We start from the raw sequence: 20,263 nt of genomic DNA on the forward strand, positions 1-20,263 counted from the left end.
CTACAGCGATCATGATTTTATCTCCTTTTCACTTCAAAAGCAATGTGAATTGCTACAAAATAGCAGTGTGTTGTCACTGAAAGCTCACCACTAGGGTTCTGCCACAAATAAGAACTTAAAAGCACAAACATCCAATGATAGGGTTAAAAAAAATTTTTTTTAATGTTTTATTTACCTTTGAGAAAGAGACAGAGTGTGAGCAGGGGAGGGGCAGAGAGAGAGGAGGAGACACAGAATCTGAAGCAGATTCCCGGCTCTGAGGTGTCAGCACAGAGCCTGATACGGGGCTTGAACTCAGAAGTTATGAGATCACAAGCTGAGCCAAACTCAGACACTTAACCAACTGAGCCACCCAGGCGCCCCCAATTTTATAGTTTTATAAAAGGTTGATGTGGGATTATCGACGGCTCATGAAAATACAGCTAATCAGTAATGTGAGCACTGAGCAGCCTTTGGAGATATAGGGTAGGGTTAAAGAAGGAAGTGGTCCATCTGTTAGAAAAGTAAGACCCACTTCTCCTGGGAGAGAGTCCGTGGTAGGGACGGCGGGGGAGGCCAGCACACCGAAGGATCTTCAGATCTGGTGCAAGTGTGTTTGGTCCATGGACACCACTGGCAGGTACAGACTCAGCACGCCTCACTTAATGGTTTCAGCATTTCAATTCATCTCCTTTGTATTAATGTTCTTCACAAATTCACATTCAATGTGGAAAACCTGGATTCTTTACGTATTCATTAGAGCACGTACTTTTAAAAAGGAAAGGGTACTGGGGCGCCTGGATGGCTCAGTCGGTTAAGCATCCAGCTCTTGGTTTCAGCTCAGGTCATGATCTCATTGTGGGCTGGAGCCCCGTGTCGGGCTCTGCGCTAACAGTGCGGAGCCTACTTGGGATTCTCTCTCTCTCTCTCTCTCTCTCTCTCTCAAAATAAATAAATAAACTTTTAAAAAAAAAAGTAAAAAATAAAAAGGAAAGCATACTTATGAACTGCCTGCTAAAAGGAGCATGAGAGGAAGCCAAATGGCAGTTATCAAAAGTGTTTGGCAGCCTGCGATTGAAAGGGATATAATCACAGAAAAACTCAGCTTGTGTCTGAATACTTTTCTGAAGGTTTCTTGCCTCAAACTTTCCTAATCTTTGAATAATTTTGTCGGTTAATGATAACAATGAAGAGAGCTTCAGAGAAGTCCTCTTTTACCTAAGGGAATTAAGGAATCTGACAGAAACAAGGAGCAAGTCTTTGTGGTATTAATAAAGGCTGTGTCTGCGCTCACACTCACGGACAGCACCGCCTGACTGCGGGCGCTTTCCCTGCGGTAGACCCTGGCCCCAAATAATGTTTACCTGTTAGATATTTTACTTTAGCTCGCGCTCTCTCATCTGCATCAAAATACCAAACAGTTATTGCGTACCTACAAGAAAATTTAGAATAGGGTTAAGAATGATCACACCGGGGGGAAGAAAAAAAGTGGTAAGCTCTTCCAACAGCCTATTAAAACGTGTAATGCCAAAGTAATGCCTAAATTGAATGATCTCAGAGGATAACAACCCACCTCTCCAGGAAGCTCAATGCTCAAGAGTATAGCAGAGGGCAAGAGCACCTAACAGTGATGTTGCCAAGTTGATGAGTTTTTATGATGTTCTTACCACCTACTTAACCTGCTTGATTATCTGTTTTGCAAGCCCACAGTAGATCGGAAACAGACAATCAGAAGGTAAAAGAACTGGCTATTACAGAAAAAGCACACTATCAATAGCATTAAGTTCCGCAGAACAGAACCCCAGGCCTGGGGTCCTGTGGAGAGGAGGAGGGCTAACAGTTTGAACCGCTTCTGAGGACGTCGCTGAATTACCGCAAAGACTGAGGGACGTTTACAAGTTTATAACCTGGAGCCATCAAGAAAGACTTCAAATTATGCTAAGAGTTCTCAGGATTTTTACCAAAACAATTACACTCTGTTTTAACATTTCAAGTTTATTTAGCTAAACTCCATTCCTCTGAAAACTTCACTTAATTGGAAGAGCTCATTCCACAAATAAAGGAAGAATCTCTGGTTTATCAAATACTACAGAGCACAGTTACAGCTTCTGGTACCAATAATGGGCAAAGTGCACACGCACACACAGGAAGTAAAAACACCCTATAAATGGTAATTCCTTAGAACACAACAGTGAAACCATCATGCAGATTCTGGCCAGGGCTCCCTGGTGGGGGAGCAACACGGATCGAATGAAGAGCCTGTGAATGTGAACTGAATGAGAACTGAATCGTGTAGGCGTCTCAAGGAAGGAGTCAAAGGCAGAGGAGAGTCAGAGTCTGGGAGTCTGGACAACTGGGCAAAGTGAGGTTCACAGATCACTCAGCTGCTGAGTGACAACAAGGAGGTCAAAATGAGGCCTCCTGACTTCCAGATTCTGCTCCTTCCAGAGCTCCAGCACCCTTCTAACCATGTAGCCTCTTCTATTTTTCCCAGTGGCCTTGGCAATGGGAAAGGTGCACAGATATTGCCCCAAATTTTCAGTTACTTAGTAATCGGAGTCCTCCCATCTGGATCAACCCCTTCTCTAGCCAGTAGTCCTCACCAGAACACAGCTGGAAACTCACACGCCATTCTATTCTTCTGCCCTGATCTCCCATCAACCTACTCAAGAGTCCTCCTCACATTAACTCTGCGCTTCTGGTCATTCTGGACCCAGCTGAGCTCCTCTCTTCACTGTGACACCTGGCTCATCTAGTCCATCTTTTCCAATTAATGCCACTCTCTCCCTCTTCCAACGTCCTGTAGCATCTACTCTCCACAGCTGTTTGGCATTTACTACCTAAAAATGTCCACTCTCTCTTTATCTAGAAATGATACAAGCAGACCATACTCAAGATTCCATAAAAAGGAAGGTCTATGAAGCCGTTTCTAGGTCAAAGGGGTTTTAAAGAAGCAGCAGGAGCAGAGACGGGCACCGGGTGCCAGCAGGAGAGATGGGAGAGGCAGGACGGGCACATCATCTGATGGGACAGGATCCCCCCTGGTTTCCATCTGTGGCTTCTTAGGATCTCTTACCACAAACTACTAGGTTTGCTACCAGCTGTGTGAATCAGGGTTAAAGGCAACACAGCTCAGAAGGAAGAAAAGAGGGGCACCTGGCTGGCTTAGTCAGTAGAAAATGCAACTGTTGACCTCGGAGGTCGCTGGGTATAGGGATTACTTCAAACAAAAAAAAAGCAAAGAAGGAAAAAGAGAGATGAGAACAAAGTCTTTGGAATTGGAGCCACACCGGGGCTGGCCCACGCCTAGCATCACCGGGTAAAGCCCGCTCTTCTGTTTTATCTGAGGCTAGGCCTCCTCTGCCCCCACCTACCCACTGAATGCCGGTAATTCACTACCATGATGCTCAAGGTCCCTTCCGTAATGAAAAGTGGGTATCTGAAAAACAGTGCTATTTTTCTATAAATATTTATAATGAGGTCCGCAACATCTTCCATTTTAATACTCTTAACATTTCAATGTAGGAAAATGGCAGAAAGAATATATAATAAGGCTCACAGATGCTTACTATTAAAGCTGAAGAGTTACTTGGCTAACGTGAACTCCCACACATGGCAACTTTCTCCTCCTCACACTTCTACTCTGAGTGCTTCTGATTTTTCTGTTTTGTAAAATTTTTCTACATTATCCCTCTTTTTCCTCCCTCACTCTCTTTTAAAAAACTGCCCTTTTCCTTCTCTGTAGAATCCTTCTATCCCCCAAATGACTATCACAGAATTGCAGAATGGATAGTAGTTAGAGATACATAAGACAAGGAGACAGGGCTGGAGACAGATGGCCTGTATTTCCATTTCTTAGCCTAAACATAAGTGGCTGTGCAAAGAAAGTCACAAACGCTTGGCACTGAACTGGGAATAAATCATATAAAATTATCCAAATTAAAAGTTATGACTGAAGCATTATGATAAAGATTACTCGAGAACAGGAAGATAGCAGAAAACTTTCAAGTATATCCTATCTATCCCCTCCTCTTCTACCACAGTCTTTTCCAAATTTTTCTTAAAAGGAATACTACCTTGTAGCATATGCTGGTTGTACTTCATGAGGGTTGCGACGGTCAGACCAGAAAAACAGCAGTCTATCAAATTTGGGTTCAATGTCAGCAAACTGGGCTTTGCCTTCTGGAAAAATTCGAAGTATACCTCCACTTACCTAAGGAAAAGAGCCAAATATTTGAGTATGAGAGTAAGAATACTATAAAATTAAATTGATGGGGGGCAAGGGGAGATCATTTCAGAATCAAAATTCTTAACTGGATTATTCACAAATACATTCCAATTAACAAGGTATGAAAAGGAGCTGAGATTCCAAGTACATGCAATGATATGAGGAAAAATTCATTTTTTTTAGGGACTTTTTTGTAAATATTTGGTGAAACAGATGAATATTCTGAATTCAAAAGGCTTAAACATGACACTTGGAAGTTTTAAGAACTAGTCATTACACCTTTCTGATTTAGGTATGCTAATGATATGCTTAATTAGCCTATTCTTTAAAAATGTGTCCGTTTCAATTACTATAAATGGTTAAGTATGTCAAATAAAGGGCTTACTGTGTTTTAACGTTCAACAGTAATTAACAGGACAGTCACAAATTTAATGGCTCTTACTTAAGGAATTCAACCTATCAGTAGAAAGTGTCCTCATTTATGATCATCACTGCGGTCATTTTATTAGAAATGGGGGCTCTCCCTTGCAAGACTGGGCCTCACACATTGATGGCTAGCAGCTTACAGCACTGGATTCCATCCAGAAAGGATAATTACTATTCACCCAAATACACATCCTTCTCTATCTGGGATCAGATGGACTCACCTATTTATTCCCATACCAACCGAGTGTCTACTGTTCTGGGACCTGTGCCGGGCCCTCAGGACAGAGGAGGGAACAGTGCACACAGATGCTGTCCTTGTGGTACTTACAATCTGGGGGGAATTAAAGTGAGGCAAAACCCACCCAACTGAGTAGCTCTTTACCCTTGAAGAACTGAACTCCTAAGCAGGTAGATTCTAAAACTGAAAGGAACTCATACTTAATCAAGACATCAAGGAGGTTGAGCCTATGCCCAGAATCTGTAGACAAGCTGTTTATCAGGCTCATCCTTAAGTTAAATTTGAGCTACTGTGTACCCTGGCCTGCCTTCCTCAGGCTCTCTTCAGATGGATTCCCGTGGCACTCATGCAAACATCTAAAGAATCTCTAGACTGTGACCAAGAACATATCCTTTCTTCCCCTTGCCCTTTGACTGGAGTCACTGGGAATATCACAGGTGATCTGCTGAAAATATTTGAAAACAGGTAATTAAAGCTTCCAATCCCCCTGTGGGAAACCTTCCCTGAACCCTGAATTAGGTGGCCCCCTACGTGGTCCCACAGCAATCTATCCTGCACTGGGCATAAGCAATTGTTAATGTACTCATCTGTTCCCTCCACTAGATTCCAAGCTCCATGAGGGTTATTTCTATTTCTGGTCTATTTCCAGCATCCAGAATGATGTCTGGCATGCTGTACATACTCAGTGTAATCTTGCAATGGAAGCTTTTAGATCTATATACAAAAATCCTAATGACTTTTTTCTTCTTATGTACTAATTTAGAAACTACGTATTAATGACCTTGGCTAGGTCATATCAAAATTAAAAGGAGATCAGCCTAGAAAGAACCTAACAAAATACAGAAGTTAGGAGTTGTTCAAACATATTTCTAGCTGTCAAGATATTCACAGAATTGGGGAGAAATATTTTTTAAGTTTTAACCGAAGTTATATCAATCTGTTTTGTATGTTGGGCTCAAGGTGAATGACCAAATTTCTTTCTTTTAAACTTTGAAAGCTGTAATAGAAAAACCATGCACGTTGTAATGCCTCAACATCTACTTAGTAGTAAAACTTACCTTCATTTTGAACTTGGGCAAAACCAGAGGAAAATCTTTAAATCAGTGTAACACAGATTACTAGAACAACACTGTGAGCATGCCTTAGGTTTTAGGGTATGATTTAGGATAGGACTAGGTTTTTACATAATTAAGACTTGGTGCTTTCCATTTCTGTGTATATGTTTGTTTGTGGGAGGGAAGTGTTTAAAGGTTATTTGATTTTTAAAAATTACTGGGGCACTTGGGTGGCTCAGTCAGTTAAGCATCCGACTTCAACTCAGGTCATGATCTCATGGGTCATGAGTTCGAGGCCCATGTCAGACTCAGTGCTGACAGCTCAGAGCCTGGAGCTTGCTTCAGATTCTGTCTCCCTCTCTCTCTGCCCTTCCCCAGCTCATGCACACACGCGCGCGCGCACACACACACACACACACACTCACTCACTCTCTCTCTCTCAAAAATGAAGAAACATTAAAAAAAAATTACCCTGGCTATACAGGTGTGTTCCCTCTGAAAATCCACAGGGCTATTATATACAATGTGTTCATTTTTCTATTTGAATATTTTGCTTCAATAAAAGTAAATACAGATTTTAAAAAAATCAACCCAAAATTAGTTTAAACAACCTACAAAGCAGTAACAAAGCATGACATACTTCTGAGGTTTCAATCATTTAAACTCAAGTGAAACTCAGGCTAATATAAGGAAATAAATATTTAAAAGAGAAAATGTACTGTAAACTCTAGTAGGTTTTACAGGATTTGTCAGCACTGATAAACTTCTAGTTTTTCCATAATCAGGAGAGAAGGAATCCTGCCTCCAATATTCAATTCAATAACCCAATGCCAGACAGTATCTCTGCAACAAGAAGTAGGAAATAACCCATAATAATTATTTATATATAATCTCCCTCAAAAGCCGTTATAAAACAAGTGTTCTCAGAAGTGTTTTTTATAAAAGCCACTAAAACGTATATATTTTAATTAAATACATTTTGGTATCGGTTAAATTTGGGGGGGCACCTGGCTGGCTCCATCAGTAGAGCATGCGACTCTTGATCCCGGGGTCGTGAGTTCGAGCCCCCCGTTGGGAGTAGAGCTTACTTAAAAGAGAAAAAACAACAACAACAACAAAATGTTACATTTGGATGAATGCTCTAATATCTGAAAACAAGGGAATCCACTTTTTGAGACATATTATTAGATTTCACTTACAAAGATCCACTCCTAATACCCAAGACTAGAACAAATCTAAGAAATTTTAAACTATTCCATGTGTGAAAGACAGTCTCACCTAAGAGGAATCTGAGTCTTAATACCTATGAGAAAAAAAAAAAAAAAAAGAAAAAAAAAAAAAAAAAGAACGGTCAAGCAAGCTGCATACCTTGGCATCCCAGTCTTTATTAAGATAATATATACACGTCACACATCTTCCATCTCCATTTGGATTATCAACGTGACGTACATAACCCGTTCCGTTGCCTGGATAACAAGCAACCATAGCCTGTAATAATAACGATGATGGTTTTAAAAGTCTATACATACATGAATAAAAAAGAAAACATTTTATAAAAGAAATCTCTGATTTAGGACTACTTTTACACTTACATTCTCCTAAACAAAAACCGTATTTTGTAGGTAAGAAAAGGCGAAGATATTCTACGTTGACACAAAGATTACAAAGGTAGGTTGGTGAGTAATCCAAAGCCTGGGGAAATCTGCTTCACGGTGAAGGGAAGAACTGACATCGAAGAATCAGAGAGTATCACCTGGCTGTTACAAGCCATGTGCCCTTGCTTAAAACCCCAAAGGTCAGAAGGATTCAGGAACTACTTTCACGTTCATTCGTACTGATAATCAAGATCAAATGAGTCTTTATTCTGCTCCAGGGGAGACTTCTATCATCCATCCCAGAGCTCAACCAAAGAACACTTACATTATTACTGTCTGACGGCCAAACACCCAACCTGACACTGTCTCTGAATTTAGTTCAACTCCAAACATTAACTCATTTGTCAGTGACTTAAAAAAAAAAAAAAAAAAAAAAAGGCTAAGTGTAAAATTAGCACGTGACTCACTCCTCCTCAAACCAGAAAGAAAGTCGTTTTTTCACTCAGATTATAACAAGATGTAGTTCAGAAGACCGTTGGGTTAATAAACACGAAGGTGAAGAGAGGTCTAAAATAGGAAGCACTAAAAGAACTCATAGGTTCTACGACGACCGTAGTACATAGTAACCAACTGAAATTAGAAAGAGTGATTAAAAACAAAAAACCTCAGGAATTATGCAAAAAACAAAAATAAAGATGGTCACACTTATTCCTGAAATCTTTCACTTCTCCAATCTCTTTATGGATTGAAGTCAATAGGGTCAGTATTTTTTTTTTAATAGGGTCAGTATTAATGTCAATGAATTAGTATAAAGTTATTACACACTAATTAAGTTACATTATTTAAAGGATAAATGGCAAATGCTAATTTTTATTTATTTTTTATTATTATTATTATTATTTTTTTCAACGTTTATTTATTTTTGGGACAGAGAGAGACAGAGCATGAACGGGGGAGGGGCAGAGAGAGAGGGAGACACAGAATCGGAAACAGGCTCCAGGCTCTGAGCCATCAGCCCAGAGCCTGACGCGGGGCTCGAACTCCCGGACCACGAGATCGTGACCTGGCTGAAGTCGGACGCTTAACCGACTGCGCCACCCAGGCGCCCCATGCTAATTTTTAAAATTCATATTCAACTGATTAGTGAATAAGTAACTCAGTGTTCCATCTCTGAGAGACTAGGAAGCATTTTAAACCTGAAGGCTTAAAAAAAAAAAAAAAATCACATTTTCATAAACAGCCTGGACCTACAGCTCTTTCAGAAGCAGAATTTTTGGTAAACATTCCATACGTCTCTATTTTTTCTGATTCCAGATAGACTTACATGCTTTCTCTTGGGACTTGAGGTTGGTAGTAAAAGGCAGAACAGCATGAGCTCAGTGGATTGAATAAACCCAAATAATTTCCTTGTCACTAGCAGCTAGGAAAGGCATGTGTAGCAGACCTTGAACAGTAGTATAAGAAGGTACCAATTCAGGGTACCTGCGGGACTCGGTCAGTTAAGCGTCCGACTCTTGGTTTCGGTTCAGGTCACGATCTCATGGTTTGTGAGATCAAGCCCCATGTCAGGCAGGCTCCATGATGATAGCGGGAAGACTGCTTGTGATTCTCTCTCTCTGCCCCCCCCTGCGAGTGCGTACACACACTCTCTCTCACAAAATAAACTTAAAACAAAACCAAAACACCCAACCTGAAGCCTTCTCTAAAGTGATCTCATCTTAAAAAAAGTTCACTGAGGCCTCTCCAGCTATCTGGTAACCTGACCATATCTTGAGCAAAGAACAAAGGGGAAAATCTTTCTTTGTTCATCCACCCACCACCCCACCCCATCCATCCCATAGCAAACACCCCCTGAGCATCAACTATGTACCTGAAAGGCCTTGGTAGGGAGGAGCTACAATGATGAACAAAACAGAGTCCCTTGTTTTCATTTATTATGGAACTTAGTGTAGTGAATAAATAACCAATAAACAAACAGATATAATGTTAGGTAGTTATCTTTTCATAAAGTTGAAGGACACAGAAAACAGGATGATTTCTAGAACAGAAATCAAGGAAGACCTCTCTGAGGAGCTCACATCTGAGCAGAGACTAAAATGAAGGGAGTGGCAGGTTGTGCAAATATCTGTGGGTGAGCACTGTGGCTGAGGGAAAATGAGAGCAAAGGCCGAAATGGCTGGGCCAAGTGGAAAACCATCGCAGGCCAGCTGGACTAGAGTGAGCAAGGGAAATTAGGAAGGGTTCAGCAAGCCATGGTAAGGACTTCGGATACTGCTCTAAAAGGGACACAAAGCCAATGGAAACATATCTGATCAATGTTTCAAGAAGGTCGGTTTCAGTTCGGGATGCATAAAACATGGCAACTGCAATAACCTCAGTATCACCTACTAGCTGACGTTTGCCAGATGCTGACCATCTGCCCACACTGTTCTAAGAGATTTGCGTGTAAGAACTCCTCTGATACAACCACACGAGGTAAAAAGTATCATTATCCTGGTCTTCATTTAACTGTGAGGGAAACGGAGTCCCAGAAAGGCTAATTAACACACTCAGGGTCATGTGACACTCAGGGCCAGGTATACTGCAGGCATACCGAACCGCTACATGAGGCTGCGGGGAAGAAAGAGTGAGAAAACAAAGGCGGCCACCTGGCCGCTGTAGTTTCTAGCAGAGAAACAGAATAGGAGGCTGCCCAGGCAGGCAGAGTGGGGCATACTCTGAAGGCAGAAAAGCAAGGTGATTTGCTAACAAAGCGGAAGTGGAAATCGGGAAGAGCCAAGGATGACTTCAAGGTTCTCTACCTATATCATCGGATGAATGGAGTTAAGTCTTCCCCAAAATAGAAATACTAGATGAAAGAGCGGTTTTTATTAAAAAGGGGAAAGAAGTTTCTCAGCAATGGCCAGGATGAGCCAGACACCACAGAGCAGAACAAAACTGCACAGCGGGATTATGGCTCAACGTGGGATCTGTTTGTACTGGTCACTTCTAAACTGCTTTCCTTGGAATCCTGGGGTTATGTAGAGGTAAGGGAAGGGGGGGTGGAGGAGGGGAAGTGAGTGGGGGAGGATGGGGGGAGGCATTGAAATGAGAAGAGACCTGGGCACCTGGGTGGCTCGGTCGGTTAAGCGTCCGACTTCGGCTCAGGTCATGATCTCACGGTCCGTGGGTTCGAGCCCCGCGTCGGGCTCTGTGCTGACTGCTCAGAGCCTGGAGCCCGTTTCAGATTCTGTGTCTCCCTCTCTCTGTGACCCTCCCCCGTTCATGCTCTGTCTGTGTCTGTCTCAAAAATAAATAAACGTTAAAAAAAAAAAAAATTAAAAAAAAAGAAATGAGAAGAGACCCAAGTAGGCGGTTCTGCCCCAACCTTCAACTAGGGGCAGCATTTCCCCGCATGCTGGTTTGCAACTGAGGAAGCAAGGCCAGGAGTGAGTCCCCAGAGCACATCCCTGCAGGCAGACACTAGGAAGGTGTCTAAGCATACCCAGAAAAACCAGATTGTCACAGGAAACCTGTGAGCCAGGCGGGGGGGGCACTCCTAGAGGTTCTGGGGAAAGAGAAATCCTGTAGGAAACCTGCAAAGGTCTGGATGAATTCATTCAAATACTGATATGGGGACAGTGCATTTAGTAACTGACGCACGTACCAAGACTCCTCTCATGTGGACTGTAGAAAACACAAAAAGGTATTTCTCTAGGGCTCGGGATTAAGAAGGGCACTTGTCTTGATGAGCACCGGGAGACCTGTAGAACTGGTGAATTGTTACATTGTACACATGAAACTAACATAACCCCGTATTTTAACTGGAATCAAAATAAAAACTTAAAAACGGTAAAAAAAAAAGGTATTTCTCTAATCTCATGAAATCTGGCAGCTACAACTGTCTTCAGCCAGTATTCATATTTAAACACAGTTATCCTAAAAGATCTGAATTATCAAAATTTAAAGTTCCTTAAATATGGAGCACCTGGGTAGCTCGGTCAGTTGAACGTCTGACTCTTGATTTCGGCAAAGGCATGATCCCAGGGTTGTGGCATCAAGTCCCAAAGGTGGGCTCTGCACTGGAACCTGCTTGGGATTCTCTCTCTCTTCCTCTCTCTGCCCCTTCCCTGCTCACTCTCTCTCAATAAATAAATGAATGAATAAAGTTCCTCAAAAGTAACATAGCTTTTCCAGTTCTTCCAGTTTTGAAATAATATTCATGCTCTATTTCTTAATTGGTACTTTTGTTTTCCTAGTGCATTTTATATATATTTGTGTAAAAAAGACTCTGATGTTGCTGTTCTTGTTTTGTTTGCTTTCAATATGCACCTAACATGCTCTTATTCATAATACTTTTAGTAAACTCACTTTTTTTTTCTATGAATCAGTTGGTAAAGCAACTAATAGCCACTCATTCTAATCTACATGTCATCAGCAGCCTTAAAAAATATTTATGGCACTGATTGGAATTTAAACAAAAACTTTAAAAAAGGAATTTAAAAAAATGTTATTTATGGCACACCTACCATATTGCAACTACAAAAAGGGCTGCTATGGTAGCTGTCTCAAAGGACTTAACTGCAAAGAAAAAAAAAATAGGCACACAAAACAAATAAACTGATTCGTATAAATAATAAACAGAAAAAGAATCCTGAAAAAAGGAAGTATTTGTGTAGGATAAAGTAAAATGAGGGGATGAGGCTTTGAGCTACACATAAGACTGAAGCTTATCTTTGAAGGACAGATGTGATATGAAAAGGTGACAGGAAGAAAAGCAGAGTGTAAGAGCATAACAAATACAGCAGTTAAGTGACTGTGGGGTATTTTATTGATCTGCTCCACTACTTAACTACTTAAATGGTGAAGTTCATTTGGTGGAAACAGGATGAAATCTTGAAAGTTACGCAGAGGAAGTAGGACATGAAAGGGAAGCAGCGGTGGGCCACTGTGGTCCTTGGGTGGGTATGACCACTGTGAAAGCTTTTAAGAAGGCAGCTTCTTTATTCTAGGATTTATATGAAAGATTATTCTCAGATAAAGCACACTGCTTTGGTCTGAATGTCTGTGTTCACCCCAGATTCATGTTGAAATCCTCACCCCCAAAGATGATGGTAACAGGAGGGGCCTTTGGGAGGTGCTTAGAGGTAATGAGGGCGGAGCCCTCAGGAATAGGATTAGTGCCTTGTAACAGTGACTCTGGGGGGATCCCTGCCCCTTCTGACCAATGTGAAGACACAGTGCAAAGCAGCTGGCCATGAACCAGGAAGAAGGCCCTCACTAGGCCCTGCTGGTCACCTGGATCTGGGACTTTTCAGCCTCCAGGACCGTGAAATACATTTCTGTGGTTTAAAAACTACCCAATCTGGTTTTGCTGTTGTTGTTGCTGTTGTTACGGCAGTCTGAATGGACCAAGTCACATCTGTAAAAGATAAAACTGTTCCAACAGATTTATGTCAGATGTACTAGTTCTAAGGATAAGGAAATGCATTAAAGTCTATCAAGAAAACTCAAAATGAGGCTTATCAGGGATTGAAGTGGCACTCCCTGGTTGTCCTCTGTCCTTTCCCAGGAGAAGCAGGACTAGACTTGACCCTGCACTCGTCTAAGGTTTGGGGTTGAGGATAGCAGAAGAATCTACGCATTTGCCCAGAAAAAAAAAAAAAAAAAAAACAATGCAAATGCTCATTTACAATTCTGAGGTATGATCCTAATCTGCCATGTCTTTGAGATGCCAGCTTTAAATATTTCAATTTCCCACTGGGAAAAGCCTATTTAAACATAAGCAAAACAATTAAATACTATTTTTTCCTTTTTGATATGAAAATATACATGATTGAGGATGTTCTTAAGATAAGAAACACCATAAATTTGTTTTTCACTCTGAGAATAAAAGGAAGGAAGAGGTTTGTGATACCTCTTTGGAATCTGAAGACATTTATTTCTGGCATTGGAAGACGTGTATTCAATATGAAGTTGAACCAGGAAACTTTAAAAAAATTTTTCCTTTTTGAACAGAATTATTTTAAAACATGGATTCAAAGCTAAGAGAACTAGGGGCGCCTGACTGGCTCAGTCGGTAGAGCACGCAACTCTTGATATCGGGGTTGTAAGTTCGAGTCCTGAGTTGGGCGTAGAGAGCACTTAAAAACAAAATCTTCAAAAAACAAAAGAAAAAAAACGAAGCTAAGAGAACTAAAATTTTACGGGCTATCAAAGTACTATTTTCCCTGGATGAAGGGAAACTGTTCATGCTCTGAAAATCTATCCTATTACAATGTACCGCCTAAGGGTACACAGCCCTCTGCCCTTTGTCCATGCTGACAGCTAACACTAGCGGTCCCTGCCTGCAAGCCAGGTGTGGACGATCTCCTTTAGACTTCACAGCAAATTTATGAGGAAGGTACAATTAATCTCTCCATTTTAGAGGTTAGAAAATTGAACTACAAGGAGAATAAAAATCTTGCCAAAGGCTCTCAGCGGTGGAGGTGGGACATAAATTGAGGCAATCTGGAGGGAAAAATCACTCCGCCTATTGTGTTCTTCAATTCTTGGCCCCAGTGAGGCTTGTGTTCAGTCTGAGGGGTTCAGACGGGATCGGTAACACAGGCTCCTACGTGATTCCCCGGCCTGCTATATGCCACAGACTCTCGCATAATGCTCAACTCTCAGACGTACAGATGTTTTCCAGCTCTATAGGACACCTCACCTTTTAAGTCTCTTCCCCATCCATTCTGAAAGCACACCCCCGGCCCCATCATCGCTACCTCTGCGGTTATATACATCTAATTCAAATATGGGGAAAAATAATTGGTCATCAAAAGAACTGAAGTAAGAGCACGTACTGTAAGAATAACCTAATTTTAAAACTGCAGACTTCAATTACACCGGTTTAGGTAAATCTCATTTCCAAAAAAATACCACTAAAAACTTTATAGATAAAGTCATGAATTTTGTTCACTGCTTTAACTACTACAGAGGGAGGGGGTAATGAAAGAGGGCACTCTACATGCATTAACATTTTTAATCTCTTATTTGCTAACCTTAATGTTATAAATAAATATCTCACCATAAGTAAACCCAGACTTTACGTTTTGGGAGGCAAATTTTGCAAATCCATGTCATGGCAAAAACGAAACTAGCACTGAAAAACAGGGTTGGGCAGTAAGAACAAGGCCAGTTTTTCTCTTGGTACAAAAGCCTCCAGTCCACATGGGGCAATAAAGACCTTTTAGAAGATCAACATTCGCTGAAACTCAACTAATTCTAAAGAGGAAGAGAGGAATGGTAAAGGAGGTCCTGGGAAAGTGTTATGGCAGATCATGGCAGAGTTTATGGGAGAAGTCGTATATGAACTAAGCTTAAAAAGGAAATCTGTAAGGTGGAAAGTGGGTACTTCCAACAGAATGAATTTCACAAGGGCAGTTTTAATCACGGGAAAATAACAGAACACGTTTGGTGACAGGGAACGTTCAGATTTGCTAGCGCACCGAGTTCTTGAGAAGGGGGAAGAACCCCGAAGAGGTAAGAGGGGCCAGACTGAAGACAAACTTGAGCACCTTTTTACTCCACAGGTAGAGGAGAGCCAGCATCCTGGGCAAGGGAGCAACATAATCAGAACACGGCAAGTTGAATGTAAGATGGATTCATTCAAGGGAGCAGGAATAAACAGAACACTGAGAAGCCTGGTCAGAACACACTGAAACACGCAGAACTGCAACTCATCAAGAAAGGAAAAACAGTGTGATGTGGAGGAGGGTCTCTGGGGAGGGTGGAAAAGAGGGAGCCAGGGCTGGGCGCAATGGGGAGGAATCCTGGCCAGGAAAAAGGGAAAGGACTTGGTAAGGTTTTCACAGACGGTGGGCGGGGGAGACACGGCTGAACCAAAGCTGGCTTACGAGGGTCTGTGTCTGGTTGAGATTAACAGACCATGAACAGAAGCAGGGAGCATGGGCTTGGGAGAGGCCGGTTCCTTTTTTGGACATACTGAGTTTGCCATGCTGATGGGCCATCCAGGCGGAGATGTTCAAAAGGCAGTTGGAAATGCAAGTCTGGAACTCCAAAAAGAGTCAGGGCTGGAGATGCAGACTTAGGCGGCCTCTTCACAGGGGCTGAAGCCATGTGGCTACAGACACTGCCAAGGAAGAGAGTGTAGGGAGAGAAGAAAACAAAGCACAGATTCGTATGGCATAAACTCATCTGGAATAAAAGCTCATTAAATTGCTTTCCTGATCACAGCAAAAACAGTTAAATAACCAGGCAAAGGTTGATAACTGTAAATAATTTATGACTGATTTTTCTTGAGTAATTATTCATTGACTAATTGTACATGATAAACACATACTACAAAATGGGATTAATAGGGGCATTTAGGTTGTTTCTTTAAAATGTTTTAAGAGGTTTTTACTATTATTGGGTTGCCCGGGTGGCTCAATCGGTGAAGCATCCGACTTCGGCTCGGGTCATGATCTGGTGATTCACGAGTTCAAGCCCCACATCAGGCTCTGTGCTGACAGCTCAGAGCCTGGAGCCTGCTTCGGATCCTGTGTTTCCCCTCTCTCTCTGCCCCTCCTCCGCTGATGCTCCATGTCTCTCTCTCTCTCAAAAATAAACATTAAAAAAAATTTTTAAAAAGTTTCTTGCTGTTATAAACAATATTGGGATCAACAACAGTTCTCGGAGCTTGTCACTGTAAACATCCTCAATACTTTCCTAAAATTAAACTCCTAAGAGTGAAATTATAAGCCTTTAAAAATTTGTTATTGCCAGAATGTTCTCCAGGATGGTTATATTAGCTTCCACCCCCACCCGCTCTGCTGGGAGTATACACATCCTCCTACTCATTTGCCAATCCTGGCTATTGAATTTTATTCTTTTAAAAACTGCTCAATTTGATAGGTAAACATGTATATTAATATTTTAATTACATCTCAATTTATGAAAGCAAACATTTTCCATATTTTTATTGGCCATTAAATTCTTCTTTTGTTCACTGCTCACTCACATCGTTTACACGCTTTCCTATCAGGCGGTTATCCTTTCTCTACTGAACTTTAGGAGTTCATTAGCTACTACTAGCCTTCTGCCACATGACAGGACAATTTCAACATTTTTACTGTGCTCCTACAGAATATTTTAATACAAAGTAGTTATTATTTGTGCACGAAGGCAGAGTATGGCCGTATTATTAACATAAACTGAAGTTTTAAAAAGTCCAAGAGACTTTCTGACTATATTCATAGGAATGTGAAAAATGCAGGGAACAAAAGCAAAGATAATAAATAGCATTGTTCCAAATTACTCCCCACGTGGCTCAGGAATGACGGACTGTTTAACACCACACACACTACTTTCCTTCCTGGGCCCTAATTCTATCCTAAGAGAAAAAAACTTCAATAACTTTTAAAAATCGGCTTGCTGAAGGGCAATGCTCCCAGTAGGCAGCATTACTGGATTACTCCAGCAATCTGGAGCTGTACAATGATGCTGCCTTACTAACTCTCCATTTCCCTTTTAGGAATTGTGAAGTTATACTTTATAAATTAGGAATCTATCTGGTGAAGCAGTTTCTATTTGAGCTGCCTAACCCTGCCATCAGAACAGAGACCTATAATTTGCTAACCTTGGCTACAATCTCACCAACTCTGCACAACTCTTCCCCCAGGCTCCTAAGCAGGGCTCTGTATTTATGCCACTCAACCACAACGCCCCTGTCCCCAACCAACCGCAAACTTGAGGAGGAGGATAGAGCAACCTCTTACCGCAAGAAGGCTGGGGATCCCAGGCAAGCCTCAGCTTGATCCCCACCCAGGGAGGGAGTTATGTGATTTCATTCGAGCCCATGCAAGGAGGGGTCAGTGGTAACATACATACTCAGACAGCTATGGTAAACTTGTTATGTTATTAATAGAACTCCCTGGCAGAGTATGCAATTTAGCATTAAAAGAAAAATAAAAACAGAACAAAACACTCAGCTGTTTAACATTACAAACACCTGCCTCAGCACTTCCCTAGGCCTCCTGAGCAGGCACTGCAGTCCGCATGGGGACACCAATGAAAAACTTCAATTCCAGAGTCTACAAGAGAGTTGTGATTTTAAAACATTATTTAAATGATTTCAGCACAGAGTGTAATGCGTGTTTATTTTAGTGGACTGGAGGGCATGGACTGAAGGTTCCTGATATTTGTCCTGGAGCAAGGGGTTAACCACTACTGGATATACACAATCATTGGTTAATGCTGAAAGCTTCTAATAAAAAACCTCTAGGGGCGCCTGGGTGACTGGGTTGGTTAATCATCTGACTCTTGATTTTGGCTCAGGTTGTGATCTTGCATTTCCTGAGATGGAGCCCCCTATGGGGCTCTGCACTGACTAGCTTGGAGTCTGCTTTGGATTTTTCTCTCTGCCCTTCCCCTGCTGATGCATGGGCTCCCTCTCTCTCAAAATAAATAAACTTAAAAAAAAAAAAAATCTTACTCCAGTGAGATTAAGTCCAGTTTCCTCACCTCAAATCCAGAAGGTAGGCAATTATTAGCGCAGATATCAGAAATGACTACAGTACTAGAAAAGAGAGGTATAAATATACTTATATATTTATATATATTTACACTAAACAAAATTTAACAAAAAAAGAACCGAATACCCAAATAACTGAATCAATTCAAGATGAATCACAACAGGGAAACATCATGCAAAAGCATCCAGGCCAGTGTGATAAACACAACAGTCTTATACAAGGTACCCACGCAGCAAAGATCATGAATGCTCTCGTGGGAATGGGGACTCAGAAAAGACTTTGTGGAGAAAGTGACAAATGAGCAGAATTTGAAGGATAAAAGTACACGGTTTCTAGAGTCAGGGGAAATTCCCAGCAGAGGAGAGGAAACAGTATCTACAAAAAGAACTACCAGGGCATCCCAAGAGAAATGCACCTGGGTAAACACTTTGGGAGATGAACTGTGTGGTGCAGAGCAGATGATGGGGCAGAAAAGATGAGCAGGGGTCAGGAAAGTTCTTCCTGACTTGCTCAGGAGCTTTGTTTTGTAAGCCAGTGTGGCCAAATATGTTCAGTAAGAATCACTGGATGTACTTCTTAACATACGCTGCCCAACCCTCCACTTGAAATCATGAGTTAGCAGGCACAGAATGAGACCTGGGAACCTAGAATTTTAAACACGCACTCCACAGGATTCTGATTAGCAAGTGGCCAAGTTTTGAATAACAACAGCACAACAACCAAATCAAGGTCTTGACCTCAGGGTTGTGAGTTCAGGCCCCGTGTTAGGCCCTGCACTAGGCGTGAAGCCTGCTTAAAAAAAAATAAAATAGAGGCGCTTAGGCGCTTCAGTCAGTTAAGCGTCTAAACTCTTGATTTTGGTTCAGGTCATGATCTTGCAGTTTGTGGGTTTGAGCCTCGTGCTGGGCTCTGTGCTGACAGCACAGAGTCTGCTTGGGATTCTCTCTCTGCTCTTCCCCCGCTCGTGTGCACTCTCTAAATAAATAAATAAACAAATAAATAATAAAACTAAAGATCAAATAAAAAATGTGAAACAGGATTTGGTGGTGGTGAGAGAGAAACAAGAACTCATTAAAAAAAACCAAACAACAACCAAGGCATGTGGCTGGCTCAGTCAGAGGGGCATGTGACTCTTGATCTCAGGGTTGTATGTTTGAGCCCCATGTTGGGAGAAGAATTTACTTAAAAAAAAACAAAAAACAAAACAAAAAACAAAAAACCCACAACTTAAAATATATCCACTATTTGTTCATTCAGCAAATATTTTCGAAGCACCTATTCCATGCCAGGCATTGCTCTAGATCCTGGGGATACAATAATGAACAGAACAAAGAAATGACCACCTTTGGGTAATACATGTCAGAAGATCAACACTGGGGAAGCACTGTAGGGACTGGGGAACACAATGCTGGGGTCTCATTATCAATAGGGTTGTCAGGTCAACCTCTCTGAGAAGCTGACAGCTGACAAAATTTTAAGAGATGAGGAAGTGAGCGTCCCATGCACACTGTGTCCAGCATGTCTAAGGAAAAGGAGGGTCAGTGTGGCTGGAGAGGAGAGCAAAGCAGGGGATATGGAAGATGACATCAGAGAAACAGGGTTGGAAGCACAAATCACGTCGAGCTTTATAGAGGCCACTGTAAAGACTAAGCCACTGGAGGGTTCTGAGTAGCCTGGCCACCATGTAGAGCAGGGACTGGCAAACTACAGCTAACTGCCTGTTCTTGTAAGTAAAGTTTTATTGGAACACTCATTCGTTTACATTTTGAATGGCCGTTTTCATGTTACAACAGCAGATCTGGGAGGCTATGCCAGAGACTGTGTGGTCCAGAAAGCCTAATATATTCACCATCTGGCCGGCCCTTTGCAGAAAATGTTTACTGACCCCTGATGTACAGAATGGATTGAAAGCTGGCAGAGTGAAAGGCTGAAGACTGGTTAAGAAGGCCACTGAACTAAATCAGGTGAGGTATAATGACTATCTGGGCCACGGTGGTTAAGAAATGATTGGATGAGTCAAAAGGATTTCCAGAAAGACTGACATGTGGTATGAGAGGAGGACTCTGGGTATGGGGGGATGTGGGAGATCAGGGGTTTCATTCCGAACATGTCCAGTTGGGGCATGCATAACGCACAGTTTTAGGAAGACAGTCCCTGGTCTTAAAGAACTTATATTCCAGTGGAACAGAAAGGAAAACTAATCATTTCAACACAACCAACGAAACGACCAGGCCAGGCACTGAGTA

At 41.7% G+C, this 20,263-nt stretch overlaps 1 protein-coding gene across 3 annotated transcripts in view; it reads right to left on the bottom strand.

Moving 5' to 3' along the window:
* EGLN1 (egl-9 family hypoxia inducible factor 1) overlaps positions 1–20,263 on the bottom strand; it is a 57,163-nt gene that overhangs the window by 2,711 nt on the left and 34,189 nt on the right. The window contains exons 2-4 of one of the 3 annotated variants that reach the window (XM_030334017.1): positions 7,295–7,414; positions 4,056–4,192; positions 1,344–1,411 (exon numbers count right to left, since the gene is read on the bottom strand). In XM_030334017.1, the coding sequence (XP_030189877.1) occupies positions 1,344–1,411; positions 4,056–4,192; positions 7,295–7,414 (325 nt within the window). The remainder of the gene's footprint in view (positions 1–1,343; positions 1,412–4,055; positions 4,193–7,294; positions 7,415–20,263) is intronic. The other 2 variants (XM_030334019.1, XM_030334018.1) reach the window with 2 other exon arrangements.

This window comes from Lynx canadensis, chromosome D2, assembly GCF_007474595.2.
Source record: "Lynx canadensis isolate LIC74 chromosome D2, mLynCan4.pri.v2, whole genome shotgun sequence".
NCBI classification, from domain to species: domain Eukaryota; kingdom Metazoa; phylum Chordata; class Mammalia; order Carnivora; family Felidae; genus Lynx; species Lynx canadensis.